Source organism: Oryza glaberrima, chromosome 1 (assembly GCF_000147395.1).
Source record: "Oryza glaberrima chromosome 1, OglaRS2, whole genome shotgun sequence".
NCBI classification, from domain to species: Eukaryota; Viridiplantae; Streptophyta; class Magnoliopsida; order Poales; family Poaceae; genus Oryza; species Oryza glaberrima.
Window position 1 is genome coordinate 3,596,410 of NC_068326.1, and position 14,747 is coordinate 3,611,156.

Sequence of the window (14,747 nt, forward strand, 5' to 3'; positions counted from 1 at the left end):
TTGTTTTAGGTTTGATTTGAGCAACAAATCTTGTTTTGTCAATGTTTCAGTTAGTCCTCTTTTGAAGAGATGCTTCTGATGTGGTTTAGCAAAGAAAAGTACTTGAAAAGACCAGGCAGATAACCTACAACAAATGTTGAAAGAGATGTTTTTTATTTCTTCTGAAATCTCAGCTACTCTTGTTTTCTTCTCCATAGAATCCATCCAGATATAGTCCATTGAACAGAAATAACAAATCAATTTGTTTAAGCTGTTCCCGAAGCCCTTTTTGTTTCTATACAAGTGCATCTGATATTATTACACTGTAGCTAAAAATGTGCCTGTTAAAAATAGACAGAAGTTCTTAGCCACAAAGAACGGCTGCAAACTTGTCATTTCTCTCACACAAAAATCATTGTTGTCCACACTTTGACAGATCACTCACTCAGGATGAACCAATCAAAGATTTTGCCAAGAAAGCAATGCCCATTACTCGAGAATACACCACAAAAAAAGAAGAAAAAATCAAGTGTCATTTTGTCCTCAAACCATCAACTATTAATTACAGACTTTGACATGGGGGGGCCTTACGAAGGTAACAAAATGCCTTCTGTATAGTCCCAGGAGAAGCAAGCAACTTCATCATCATCTAGCTAGCTAACAAATAAGTGGAAATGGAGTATATTTGATCCACATGTCATGTCACAGTGGGAGCTACCAGAGGAGTTGATGAAGGGGGTGAAGGAAAGCTTGAGTCAGTAGTGGTGATCACTGGATGTGGATGGCATGCCGCAGCGGCATTCCGCTCCAGCTGCTCCCACATCAGCCTTCGCCGCTCCTCGGTCGCGGCTCGCTTCTCTTCTTCCGCTTGGAAGTTGTTCTGGCAGGCCAGGAGCAATCTCTCGTCCATGTCCAAGAACATTTTCTTGACATTCAGGGTAACATTGAGGACCGACTGATTCCAGTGCCAACGGGTGTTCCTCTCCAGAGCTGGATATATGATCGGTAGGATCACCTGACGATTTTGGGAGATCATATCGAACAAGTGCTCGTTGTTCCACAAGAATAAGGCTCTCTCAGCAACCTGCCCATAATTAAAATCAGATCTTTAGTTTCCTGGGCAACTTCTTTTTCGGGAAGAGAAATTTTAACATGGTCAAGAATTAAAAGATGAAGACCGCAGACTGCAGTGCTATCACAGCTCTGGTCATGTTTCAGTCCTAACTCCTAAGGGCCCTCTCTTATTCAAGAAGTAAAAACGTTTAACTTACCGATGAAAGGTTTTATCAGCTCTAACAGCATATGCCAGAAAAATAGAATATCAGTAGATAATAGAAAATTAGGGTCCATAATGGGGAGAGTGACTGTCATTAGTTGTTCCATAAATCAAATGGAATGACAATGGGAATTAGAATTGTACCTAACCTAATTGATTCTTGTCATGGTTCATGAGCCAAGATGCACAGCAGAACTATATAATTTAAACTACTTTCAGCTCCAGTTGTATACTTAATTAACAATGGTCTGAAGCCTACCAAAGGGAAGTGTTAGAGGCCACCAATTGTGCTTGAGTGAACAAGAAGTGTGTATGGTCTCACTTTAGCCAACACAGAGAAAGTTTACCTACTGCTGAGATATCTTCTCAATAATGACTGTCATAAAAAGGTGAAGGGGACCGTGTAGGTAACACTAATATACTAGAAAAAGCACAGAGAAAAAGGAAAGAGATCCCAAAGCGATTCTCGGATTAAAATAAGAATTAGATTCCACTGATAAACAGCTTTGCAACTACTTCATGAAGCAATTCAGATGTTTAGGACAGGATAGTTGCAAACATAAATGCAGAGCGTGATACACAGAAGAGAAACAATTCATGAACAAACATTAATCGATACCTAATTCAAATTAAAGTTCTGAATTTGGAAAGGAACTTACTTGAAAGTGAGAGCTATTCAGGCAACTTGCAATCCTGCGGAACAGCGGTACCATGCATTTCTGAAACTCAGCCATGTCGGTCAACTCGAGCACCTCCTCCAACTCCCCCAAGAACATCATCTCCTTCTGACTGTTTGTAACTGGCCAGTACTTCAGCAGGCCTCTGATTACAGTCCCTGCAAGCTTGGTTTCCTTCTCGATGAACTGTGTGATGCAGTACGTCAGCTGCGGAAGATACACACCCACCGTCTTTGGCTTGTGAAGCGGGATCAACGCTTTCCATAGGAACAACTTGTGCTCTTCCTTCAATGGCTTCGCGAACCCGCTTATCACACTGCCAAACACCTCCAACAGCTCCGCTATCCCGTTGTGATGATCCGTCTCGAACACGAACCTATAGAAGATATTGCTGACGGCCTTACGAATGAACGGCCGATTCCCCATGAACTTGCCGTATATCCTATGCAACACTGTCTTCAAGCAGTCCCTCTCTCTGGGGTCATCGGAATCGAAGAGATCCAGCAGCCGCGAGATGAACGAGCTGTCGACATACTTCCGGGCCGCCTTCGCGTCCACCATCGGCGACGTCACGAACCGGAGGAGCAATTCATACACGACTTGGAGGTGGTACCACGAGGGGTCGAAGAACGGCTCGTCCTCCTCCGTCTCCGACGCCGCGGCGCCCGACCTCGCCTTGGGCGGGAACACCCGGAAGAGGTTGGCGGCGAACATGCGCACGCTGGCCGCGATCATCGCCTCCGTGAGGGGCTCCTCGGCGGCGCCGACGCAGTCGACGAGCGACATGAGCACCTGCCGCTTCCGCTCCTTCTCGGTGGTGTCCTTCCCGCGGTCGGAGAAGTCGAACACCGCGCAGCAGATGTTCACGTTCTGGACGAATGCCTCCTCCCTGGACCTCCCCTCGGCGCCCGCGGCGGCCGGCGGCGGCGGCGGCGGCGGCGAAGCGCTCGGCTTCGCCGCCGCCGCCGTCCCATTCGCCCGCGGGGACGGCGGCGGCGGCGGCTTCGCCGCCGTCGGCGAGAACCCTCCTCCTCCGCCCCCGCCGCCTCCGGTGGAGCTCGATTTCACCGACTTCCACGACAACTTCCCGATGAATTGCTTCCACATGGCGGCGAGATCCGTCGGCACCAACACCGCATCAAATCGGCCCCCCACCCCCCCCCCCCCCCCCCCCAAATCAAACCACCATTGCCAGCCAGCACCAAGAACACGACGCCGCAAATCACAACAAAAAATAATAATAATAATAATAAAAACAACAAATCCGCGCTTGCAACGTGCGGGGGATCGCAAGAACGGATCGCCGAGTGCCAGGCGCGAAATGCGACGGATCAAGAACCCAACCCAAAGAAAGCACCTCACAAGAAATGGGCCAAAAAAGAAAAAAGAAAAAGGGGAAACGACAGGACACCTCAGGAAATGGCAGGAGGGCCAAAAATATCCGGCAATGGCGGCCTCGTCAGGGCCAGATCCGGGGGCGGGAGGCGGCCACCATGGATGGGATCTCGCGGGGAGGAGGAGGGGAAAGCAGTGGGGAGCAGTGGGGGAAAATTTTTTGGCGTATTGGAGAGGACGGGGGGTGGTGGTCACTGGCAACGCGCAGCGATGCGCGCCGGATCATCTCGGCCGTCCGATCATGGGGACCGGGGAATCGTAGCCGTTGGATGTTACGGCTTTTTTTCTCTCTCTTTCTTTTTTTTATTGCTTCCGTTTTGGGAGGGGATAATTGGGAAATCGGGTGTAACGGTCGAGAAATGTCGTGTCATTTCCGTTTCGTGTAGTTTAATTCGTGTTTTTAAATTCGTTGCTGCATTGTAATCCCTCGGCACTAGAAAAAATCAATATAGGCCGTGTTTAGTTATAAACTTTTTCTTCAAACTTCTAAATTTTTTATCACATCAACTTTCCTACACACATAAACTTTCAACTTTTCCGTCACATAGTTCCAATTTCAATCAAACTTTCAATTTTGGCGTGAACTAAACACACCCATAGATGTGTACTCCCTCCGTTTTAAAAAAAACACTCAACCTAAGATAGTCAAGATTCATTCTCCTATTAAGGATCACATCCCCAACTAGGTTAGGTTTTTTTTTGGGCTGGAGGGAGTATGACTCTACATAAAATAACGAATCTGGATAAAAAGTTTTGGGTAGAATCATATCCCATCTAAATTGGTTTCTTTTTTAAACAGAGAGAGCAGTAGATTCTGATGGTAAATTTGAAGGACATTATTTGTGGAGGGAAACAGAGGGTATGTAGCGTTGCCATAGAATCCAGATAGAGAAACAATTAACCTATCATAGATGGTGCTCCACGTAAAATAGTTAGATCATGTTTTTTCCTCCGCGCAAATATGAAATATCCACTTGATGAGAAATTGTGGTCAATTCGTTCATTGTTTTCTCTCTAATCAAATGATGGGTATGTTTGACCATGGACATTCCAAATCCCTAATCATCTCCTCTAATAAACTGTAGCTTGAGTAAGCATGAAGCCTCCAAACTTTTCTTCGCCCCAAGGTGAAAAGATACAGAACTTTTAAACCATTGAGTATCACGCAATAAAAAAGATTCAGCATTAGTCATAAAAATTTGATGTTTAGAGTAATATTTAGTCAAACTTTAAGATTTCTAACAATCAATTTTATACTCAAAGGATTGTACGAATATTAATAATTTTATGACATTACGAGAGTGCTTTTCAAAACAGTTCTCCGCATAATATTTTTACAAAAACTAAAATATAAGGAATTAATGATGGTTGGATTGTAAAAGCGTCCGAATTTTATCCTAAACGTCAAATACTATGTTTATCAAAGAGACTAATGTTCAGGACCAAGTTCCAAATAACGGAGCCTGCAGTTAACAACTCATAACTTTTTTATTTTTTTTAAACAATGGTATTTTTTACCTATCCTCTACATCGAATTGAATATATGCAGCCATTTAAAGTGGTAACTTACTCTCTCAAATAACTCAATTTGAAATTCTCCATATCCATCAAGATATAAGATTTAAACTCGAAATGTTGAAGTGCTATGCAGGTGTATATATGCCCTCTCGCAACAACTTAAATAATTAAGATCAGATTTATAATTTCTAATTTTATACCACCACAAGTCCATGTAGCATCGCTTTCTCGAAGCAGAAAACAAATGAAGAAACGACGGTTGCCGCCGCAGTATAGGCCGACATGGATCAGAGAGGTCGTTTTCTTCTCACCCATGCACAAAAAATAGCAAAGAAAATTGAGCCACCGTAGTCGTCGATCCGTGGCCGCCGCCGGCGACCATCTCCGGCCGGTGAGGTCACGCCATGGCCCATCTTGTGGAAAAAGCAGGCGAGTTTTGACAGCGACCTCGCCGCCGTCCTTAACGACGACGGTGACCTGTCGTTCGATGATCTGATCTTATCTGTTCTTCTTTTCTGTCCAAAGCGTCCATGGAAGAACATGGCCCGGGGTAGGGTAAGCTCATCCATGAATCCATCATCCTTTTTCAACTGAACAATTATTGCTCTTTTTTCAGACTAACACATCTGATATGTTCACATATGATTCAGAGTAAAACACTGAAAATTCCAATAACGTTTTTCAGCCTCACCAACAAACTATTTTGTTAGTTACAGAAACCAGAATGCAGCAGCAATAGATACGAGCTCATATCAATCAGCGAAGACACTAACATCCAAGAGATCATTTCGTCAGTTACAACTTAGTACAATAACCAGAATGCAGCAGCAAAAGATTATATATAGATGAACACCAAGCTGATTGCACATCATAGAGCACAGAACTATGAACTCCAAAGCAAGACCATCGCTTAACATGATAAGATTTTTACGAAAGTATAAGGCCAGAGATGTCCATCGCCTATGGCGCGACAAAAAACTGCATATAGCCTGACGACACGCGAGCCGCAGCAAAGAACATCGGTTTTTTTGCGTATATGGTCTTATTCATAAAGAGACAAACTGTAGGTGTATATTTCAAGCTTCAGTGCTTCATTATCTATATATGGAGAGACTACAGACGAGTAACGAAACTACAACCTTTTTCTCAACTCAGCACCATCAAGGAACCAAAAGTAGTAGGAGACAACTGTACATGTTCATATCACACATGGGCAAACATCGGCGGGGCAAAGCTTCCACTTTCTTTCAATCCAACCACACGGTCATGGGCACCGGGAATGCCTCATTGAGCGGCTCTTGGTGCTGCAAGGGAGAGAACAAACCGATTAGAACAAGACGGCTGAGGACGCAGGTACAAAAGAGAGTAAAAACAGCTCTTGCGTAGGCAGGTGAATTTAAAACAACTAAGCAAACATGTACCTAAGTTGACAGCCTCTGAGCTTTTCATGAGACGAAGGCGCTGGCAAGTTTCCACAAACATCCTGCACAACCATTAAGGTCAGAAACTGCTGAAGATAAAAAGAGAGCATTTGTGCCATTTACTGTTTCATGAGAACTGTTGCAGTTCACCAAAAAGTAAGATAAAGAAACATAATAAGTAGGACAAAAACAATCTCAAAAATTAATCAAACGAAATTTAGCTAGAAGGATCAAGAAGGATCGACGCCTCATAGCACAGCCCATAGGTCAATGAACAGTGTGTTCCAGGTAGTGGAGAATAAAACTAGAAAGGCAAGCTTATCCAAAGTAGTCTATCCTAACAAAGTGGGGTTCTTCTTTTTATTGTACAGAGGCCTCATAGGCTAGTTGCTCTGAGGAGGAGAGAGATTGCACATCAATTTATTTATTTGGAAGTGATACATCAAAGTTGCTTAATCTGCTAAGGAAGCAACAGTAACGCAATGCGTAGTGCAACAAGAACCAAACAGAACTTCCTATTATTGGCCACTAGTAGAATCCAATCTGCATTTCCAATGTAACCTAACCTCAAGACTGAAAGGGAAGGGGTTTCACTATCTATGGAATCAGGGTATGATTTGTTGTTAGTAATGCATTATTTGTTCAGATCCCTAACTAACCCCCCTTTCTTCAGATCAACACAGACCAGAGCCACATAAGCAACTCCAAATCTTTGAAATGCATTCATGAACTTGCATTGGATTATGTCAACAACTAAGAGCATATCCATGAGACCACACAACATATAAAAAGCACCCATTTTTAGACTAAAACCACAAGCAAAGCAAACCATATCTGCTTCCTACCCAAAACGTAAAGCATCATGCATCTATATACCAAATTCATTTCAGATCTCTATCAGCACAAAATACCACTTTTAGCAATAGTACCAAAGCCTCTACAGTTATGTATAGCTCCAAATCAACAAATGAAGTACTCTGAATTTCTCGAACGAATCAGAGCCAAGACATTCTAACCTGGTCGGTCCAAGAACCAGACCAACAAATTATCCACTATGGAAAACCATCAAGAATCATACTAAGATCTGGCACTGGAACACGAATTTCACAACCAAGTGATGAATGAATCAAGGGGAAAAGGAAAAGGTTGGCAAGAAATCAAAGAAGAGGCTCACTTCCAGGGGACGTCGCCGACGAGCATCCAGTCGCCGTCCTTGTCCTCGTACGTCGGCACGTACTCCGTCCCGTTCACCGCGTCCACCAGCTTCCTCTCGTCGTCGGCGAACTTCCCTGCAACTTTCCTCCCGTCAATTGCTCGAACAACCAACAGAATCAGATGGATCGAGAGATGATGAAGAAGAAGAGCTTACGGATGGTGAAGTGGGAGAAGAACTTGTCCTGGAGCGCGCGGAGGAGCTGGTCGTAGCCGGAGTAGGCCTCGAGGTCCACCTTGCGCAGGTACGGCGCGCCGTCCACGGCCACCTTCACGAACTTGGCCGCCAGCGCGTTCTTCCTGAACGACCTCACCGGCGGCCACCCCACCACCCTCGCCCTGACAAACCACAACCTCACCAATCAATCCAAACACCACCCAATCAAACCTCTCGCGCGCAAGAACAGAAGAGAAGAGGCAGTGTATTGTATATACTTGGGAGCAGGGGGAGCATCGGCGGCGGCGGCGAGGGGGGAGGAGTTGTCTACGGCGTCGGCGGCGTCGGAGGAGGAGGGGGAGGAGCGTTTGCGGTCGGGGTCAGGTGCGGCGGCGGCGGCGAGGGAGCCCGGGAGGCGGAGGGTGAGGGCGGTGTCCTCGAAGTCGAGCCCCGACGCGGCGGACGACTCCGTGGAGCTCCGCTCCGTCTCCACCGACATCGCTGGCGCAGCTGTGTGGTGCTTCGGCTCGCGGACTTCGCCGGCGTTGGCCCTCGCGGCGGCGGCGACGGCGAGGTGGGCGGCGAGAGAGGAGAGGAAAGCAAAGAAAGCAAAGCAAAATGGGAGAAGGGAGGAGGTTGGGTTGGTTATAGCTGGGAGGTCACCGGTGGTCAAAACGGTCAGTGACCCGGGACTGCCATTTTACACATTAGCACCTGACCTCATGTCAAATTACATTTTACTTTCCCCGTTTGATTGGTTGTTTTGGTATTTTCCTAATCATTTTTATATAAAAAAACAGTTTGATCGAGATTGTAGAAAAATATAGTAATATTGTTAACACAAAACAAACATATTATTAAAATACGTTCAATGTTAAATTTAGTGCAACTAATTTTGTATTGCTGGTGTTGCCAACTGTTGCAAACTTTTTTACATACTTGATTAAATCTAAAGAAATTTAACTAATAAAAAAAATCAATGCTAGTAATATTGTTAAAACAAAACAAAGATGTTATTAAAATACGTTCAATGTTAAATTTACTGGAACTAATTTGGTATTGTTGGTGTTGCTAATTGTTGCAAACTTTTTTATATACTTAATTAAATCTAAAGAAATTTAACTAATAAAAAAATCAATGCGAGTTATAATATAAAATACGGAATAGAGAGACGTAGATTATTAATCATTACGTTATTTTTTAGGAATATGTATTTAATTATAAAAATAAAAATATTTCAGAAAATAATTTTTACAAATAGTTTACAACAAGTAATCTAACCAGTGCATAAAAGATGGTTTTCAAATCACCAAACTTTCATAAAAATCAAATAAACTGAAGTTAGTGGAAAAATGCAGTTAGAGATGAAAAGATAGGAAAGGTAGGAGTTAAGTGCAAAAAGGGGGGAAATTAATTTAGTGTTGTGTGTTTTCCCAAAACGGAATAAACAAGGAAATAGTGGCCGAGCATTTCGCGCGGGTCGCTCCCGGCGGTGGGCCCGGGCTGTCGGTTGGGCGCCCTGCAGCGACCGGCTCCACGCTACGCCACCCTCATCGCCGCACGATCCCGATCCGACGGCCACGGTGCCTTTCCCGTAGTTTTTCCTTTTTCGTACGGTGGATGAGAAAGAATCCGTTCGTCAGTTAATAATAATAAAACAGGCACTCGTGCACAGCAAGATAGAGAGAAGAAAAATCAAGACAACGATATGAGTTTATTAAACATAAAAAAATGTTAGTTTTCATTTTTTAAAATAATAAACATATAATGGGTACTGTACATGTTGTATGTATTTACTGTAGTTGACATAAGAACTCACACGTACAGTAGACAACTTCAGTATTTGTATGTCTTAAGTTGTCACTCTAAATTGGAATTTTAGAATGTAAGAAATAGAGAAGTCAAAGAAGAAAACTCAAGATGGCCATGTTCTTTTCGTACTTTGTCCTATTTTTTACCACGAATTATTTGCTTCATGATTTTAAAAATACATTTTTTTTAAAAAAAAGGAACTTTCATCTACTACTACATAACTTAGAAAATATCTCATACAATTTTCTCACAATTATATATGTATATATTAGTTAAATGGATGTCATAAGCATGTACCATGAGTTTTCGTAAAATATTTCACCCTAAAATCTAAGATTTTATGAAATAAACTATAAAAAAGTTTTGGATTCTCCATTATGAGTGTCTCAAAACATGGTTTTTTATTAAATTTACTCATCAAATAAACAAGTTGTCTTCCAATAGCATTGTAGTAGACTGTGGCCTAGTTTAGTTCCTAAATTTTTCTTCAAACTTTCAACTTTTCTATCACATTTAGAACTTTCTTACACACGTAAACTTCCAACTTTTCCGTCACATCGTTTCAATTTCAACCAAACTCTATTTTTGACGTGAAGTAAAGATACTCTGTGGTAGATGGAGTGAGTCACACGGTTACGAGTAAATAGCCTCCAGAATTGAATTGAATTGGAATCGAATTGGGATTGGATTTGAGAGGGGTGAAAGTGAAATGGTTGGGTGGGCACGGAGGCAGCATCAGTGAACAGCCAATGAGGTACGAGTAGCATAAAGCGGGGACATGTGATTGTGCCCCCCTGTCGGTTGCTTGTCCCCTCTCTTGACTTTCCTCGCTTTTCATCCCAAAAAACAACACAAATTTCTCTTTAAAAAAATCTGAACTTTTGTGTAAAATTCGTTTGCTCTTCAAAGCTACTCCCTGCTTTTTAAAATAACCAGCAGCTGACACTATTTACTTTCATGCTTCAATGGCTCGTCTTTTTTTTTCCTCAAAAATTTTACATTGTTCCCTTCCATGGTGTGTTTAATTCACACTAAAATTAGAAATTTGGTTGAAATTAGAATGATGTGACGGAAAAATTAAAAGTTTGTGTGTGTAGAAGTTTTGATGTGATGAAAAGTTGAAAGTTTGAAAAAATAGTTTGGAACTAAACTCGGCCTTAGTCTAACCATCCAATAATAGCTAGTGGTTAAAGTTTAGATAGCAAAGTTAAAATTATCGGTTATTTGAAAACGGACGGAATAATATTCTGCAAAACTTCGTTCTTTTGTGAATTGATGGTCTGGTCTTGTCCTGTTTGGGATCTCTCGACAGGATCATTCAGAGAGGGCGGCCAGCGACCGATCGACGACCTGCACTGCACTTGCGTATCCAAAATGCTCTGCTCGACCAGACCAACACCAGAGATCTTCAGGGATCACAGTATCAAACAGGTTGCACGCCCTTCTGACTTGACAAAATCCCTCTCCCCTTTAGTTAATCACACACATGAACGATTAACCTAATCCAAATTCAGTTGCTAAGTATAGTACTGATCATATTCTACTCAGAATCAAATCCTCGTGGTTCCAGATTTCCTACTACTTTAAAAGCGTGTACTGCCCCCGATCTGCAGTATCCAGTTTGATCCTGAATCTTCCATGTCTCTGCTCTGCATGTTGCATGTTCAGGTTCAGTATTCAGAAGGAGAAGAATACTGTTAATACAGTTGTTCAAGACAAGGAATTACATTAGTATAGGACCCTTACTCATCACTTTGGTCATGGAATTTAGTAGTCCCATCATTTGTACAAACATGAGTTTGTGCTAAACAAATGACACTACTATCTGAAAAGAATCATCTCTACTCATTTTGTCACATCTCTCTATTTATTCATTTTGTCACAAACAGCATACTCACCTAGGAGTACCTAGTTGTGCCTACTTAATTGAACCATTAAGTAGGCCATTTGCACAAACAGTAGGTCAATTAGAATCTTCTTGCTACTACTAGTACTTGCTTTCTTCAAGCTGTGGATGCTTTTTGCTAATAGTCAAATTGTTTTTGCTTAGTGCAGTGATATATAGTACTGGTACTTCCTTCTTTTCTGAATTCCTGTGAAAAGATGGACCTTTTCTCTTTGGTAATGACTTGTCTGTGAAGACGAGGTAATTCAGGGCTTTGTTTGGTCAGTCAACCTACACTTTGTCTGCCAAGTGAGGGGCATCAGATGCCACTTTGCATCATTTGCAAGTAACACCACTGACTAATTAGACTATTAATTAGAGAGGTTGTATGGTTACAAATAGGGTTGTTCAATTGGTGTTGCCTCTGAAATCTCACTAGTTGTCTAATCTTGTCTATTGACACTGCGCCTGTGTGCCATGCTGCTGCATGGAACCATCCAAGAAATTGCGCAAATAACATCATGTGAGAATTTGTATGAAACAAATTTGACTATTATTCATACTAACCATATCTTACAAAAATATTACATAATAATAGAAGACGTCTAAGCTTGTTTGACACTGTGCAATGTTGTCTCACCTCCTGCAGAACCATCCAAGAAACTGCCCAGATAACACCATGTGTGGAAATTTGAATCAAAAAAATTGAAATTTATTCCTACTAACTACTACTCTGTCCCATAAAAAACCCAATTCTAGCTATGAACTTGGATACGTATGTACAGGTTTATAGCTAGGATTGATCTTTTTTTTCTAAGACGGAAGGGGTATATGTTAAAAAATTGCGTACTACTAAAAAGACAAAATGATGTCAAATTAGTATTTCTGTAGGGAAAATACGAAACTTCCTTACTGTTCAGCTTTTTTCCTGTTTCTGAAAAAAGAAAAATCATAGTTGTGATGAAATGACAGGTAGAGGTCCATCAATTGGTCATTATGCTATTCTAGGCCCAACATGAATTTACTCCTCTTATATTCGCAGGAAAAAAAAAGAAAAAGAAACTCCTCTCATGATCCTATCTACGGGCCTCCGGCCCACTGAACTGGGCTTCTTGGGACTAAACTGGACTTAGGCGAATGTTACGCAAGATCTGCAGCCTTTGTGCTGTTTAGAAATGGGCCAGGCTGAAATCCTGAAAGGACTTTACTCACATCCTCGACCCGTCGCCGATAGGAATCAAATCCTCTTATATTATGCAAATTCTACTGAAATTTCAAAAAAAAAAAAGAGAGAAGAAGAACAAGAACAAGAGAAAACAACCTGTAATGAACACTAAGGGAAACAAATAATGGAAGGATAGACACAATTGATCAAACCGAATAGGCTATGATTAATTGACTATACAGGAAAAATTGCTGGATATTAATTAATCACCGAATTTACACACACACATTGAAATCATCCACACTCAAAAAAGAATTCTTTAATGCTTAAATCCAAAATAGGTAGTATATAAATTAGCTCAACCAAAGGATCAGTTTAACGCGCAAAAATTTAAAAAACGTATCTCTCCTTCCAATCAAAATCTCCACTGCCAAAGCTATCTGTATCGTCATTTTGCATGTTTCCATGCATGCACAGGTGATTAGTAGTATGTAATTATGCCAGTTCATACTCATCATCCCATTAATCACCCCCCTTAATCACTCGTGATTTACCATTTACGTTACGAGTAATCTCCCTATGAATACGCCATTAGCAGCGTGAGGAGTAGAGAGTGAGTTTCTGTGTGAAGGTGTTCGACGATGGCGGCCATGGCGCCTTCCTCCGTGCTCGTGCTCCTCGGCGTCGTCCTCCTCGTCGCCGGCGGGAGGCTGTGCGAGTGCGCGGCGAGCGGCGGCGGGTTCAGCGTGGAGTTCATCCACCGTGACTCACCCAGGTCGCCGTTCCATGACCTGGCGTTCACCGCCCACGGCCGCGCGCTCGCGGCGGCGCGGCGGTCCGTGGCGCGCGCCGCCGCGATCGCGGGCTCCGCCTCCTCCTCCGCCTCCGGCGGCGGCGCGGCGGACGACGTCGTGTCGAAGGTCGTGTCCCGGTCGTTCGAGTACCTCATGACGGTCAACCTCGGCTCGCCGCCGCGCTCGATGCTCGCCATCGCCGACACGGGCAGCGACCTCGTGTGGGTGAAGTGCAAGAAGGGGAACAACGACACCTCATCGGCTGCGGCGCCGACGACGCAGTTCGACCCGTCCCGGTCGTCGACGTACGGCCGCGTGAGCTGCCAAACCGACGCCTGCGAGGCGCTCGGCCGCGCCACCTGCGACGACGGGTCGAACTGCGCCTACCTCTACGCCTACGGCGACGGGTCGAACACCACCGGCGTCCTCTCCACCGAAACCTTCACCTTCGACGACGGCGGCGCGGGGAGGAGCCCCCGCCAGGTGCGCGTCGGCGGCGTCAAGTTCGGCTGCTCCACCGCGACGGCCGGCTCGTTCCCGGCCGACGGTCTGGTCGGCCTCGGCGGCGGCGCGGTCTCCCTCGTGACGCAGCTCGGCGGCGCGACGTCGCTCGGGCGGAGATTCTCCTACTGCCTCGTCCCGCACTCCGTCAACGCCTCGTCGGCGCTCAACTTCGGCGCTCTCGCCGACGTCACCGAGCCCGGCGCGGCGAGCACGCCGCTCGTCGCCGGCGACGTGGACACGTACTACACCGTGGTCCTCGACTCCGTCAAGGTCGGGAACAAGACGGTGGCGTCGGCGGCGAGCTCCCGCATCATCGTGGACTCCGGCACGACGCTGACGTTCCTCGACCCGTCGCTGCTGGGGCCGATCGTCGACGAGCTCTCCCGCCGGATCACGCTGCCGCCGGTGCAGTCGCCGGACGGGCTGCTGCAGCTGTGCTACGACGTTGCCGGGCGGGAGGTGGAGGCCGGCGAGAGCATCCCGGACTTGACGCTGGAGTTCGGCGGCGGCGCGGCGGTGGCGCTGAAGCCGGAGAACGCGTTCGTGGCGGTGCAGGAGGGGACGCTGTGCCTGGCAATCGTGGCGACGACGGAGCAGCAGCCGGTGTCCATCCTCGGGAACCTCGCGCAGCAGAACATCCACGTCGGCTACGACCTCGACGCCGGCACGGTCACCTTCGCCGGCGCCGACTGCGCCGGCTCATCCTAGCTCCTAGTGCTCGCCGGCGGGGCGGCGTCTTGTGTAATTAGCTGCTCGTTATTCCTAATAATGTACATCTGGTAGTACGGTGATCAATGGCAACGTGGTACTCCAGTATGGTACGGTGTGATCAAATTTCCAATATTTCATACGCAGTTAATTTGTTCCCGCAATTTCCTAGTCTGATACTACCCCCGCTTTTAACATATGACGCCGTTGACTTTTTCTCACATGTTTGTCCATTCGTCTTATT

The 14,747-nt window shown here is 44.9% G+C and overlaps 3 protein-coding genes across 3 annotated transcripts; 1 reads left to right on the plus strand and 2 right to left on the minus strand.

Annotated features, from left to right (window-relative positions):
* Positions 1–330: 330 nt before the first annotated feature.
* LOC127760369 (serine/threonine protein phosphatase 2A 57 kDa regulatory subunit B' kappa isoform-like) lies at positions 331–3,077 on the minus strand. Its single transcript, XM_052284609.1, has 2 exons — positions 1,915–3,077; positions 331–1,063 (listed from the first exon to the last, which is right to left on the minus strand). Exons 1-2 carry the CDS (start codon positions 3,037–3,039, stop codon positions 677–679), a joined length of 1,512 nt encoding a protein of 503 aa, XP_052140569.1. The 5' UTR covers positions 3,040–3,077; the 3' UTR covers positions 331–676.
* A 2,654-nt stretch (positions 3,078–5,731) lies between these two features.
* LOC127774568 (auxin-responsive protein IAA1) lies at positions 5,732–8,262 on the minus strand. The gene is made up of 5 exons (XM_052300835.1): positions 7,914–8,262; positions 7,636–7,817; positions 7,441–7,555; positions 6,267–6,328; positions 5,732–6,149 (listed from the first exon to the last, which is right to left on the minus strand). Exons 1-5 carry the CDS (start codon positions 8,132–8,134, stop codon positions 6,130–6,132), a joined length of 600 nt encoding a protein of 199 aa, XP_052156795.1. The 5' UTR covers positions 8,135–8,262; the 3' UTR covers positions 5,732–6,129.
* A 4,876-nt stretch (positions 8,263–13,138) lies between these two features.
* On the plus strand, positions 13,139–14,627 carry LOC127774493 (aspartic proteinase CDR1-like). Its single transcript, XM_052300753.1, has one exon. The coding sequence runs from the start codon at positions 13,139–13,141 to the stop codon at positions 14,501–14,503; it is 1,365 nt and encodes a 454-aa protein (XP_052156713.1). The 3' UTR covers positions 14,504–14,627.
* The last annotated feature ends 120 nt before the right edge of the window (positions 14,628–14,747 follow it).

Coding starts and splice junctions, on each gene's coding strand:
- LOC127774493 (XM_052300753.1), top strand. CDS start 13,139: ATGGCGGCCATGGCGCCTTCCTCCGTGCTCGTGCTCCTCGGCGTCGTC.
- LOC127760369 (XM_052284609.1), bottom strand. CDS start 3,039: ATGTGGAAGCAATTCATCGGGAAGTTGTCGTGGAAGTCGGTGAAATCG. Junction 1,064..1,914: donor TGAATAGCTCTCACTTTCAA/GTAAGTTCCTTT, acceptor AATTATGGGCAG/GTTGCTGAGAGAGCCTTATT.
- LOC127774568 (XM_052300835.1), bottom strand. CDS start 8,134: ATGTCGGTGGAGACGGAGCGGAGCTCCACGGAGTCGTCCGCCGCGTCG. Junction 7,818..7,913: donor GATGCTCCCCCTGCTCCCAA/GTATATACAATA, acceptor GTGGTTTGTCAG/GGCGAGGGTGGTGGGGTGGC. Junction 7,556..7,635: donor CTTCTCCCACTTCACCATCC/GTAAGCTCTTCT, acceptor GGAAAGTTGCAG/GGAAGTTCGCCGACGACGAG.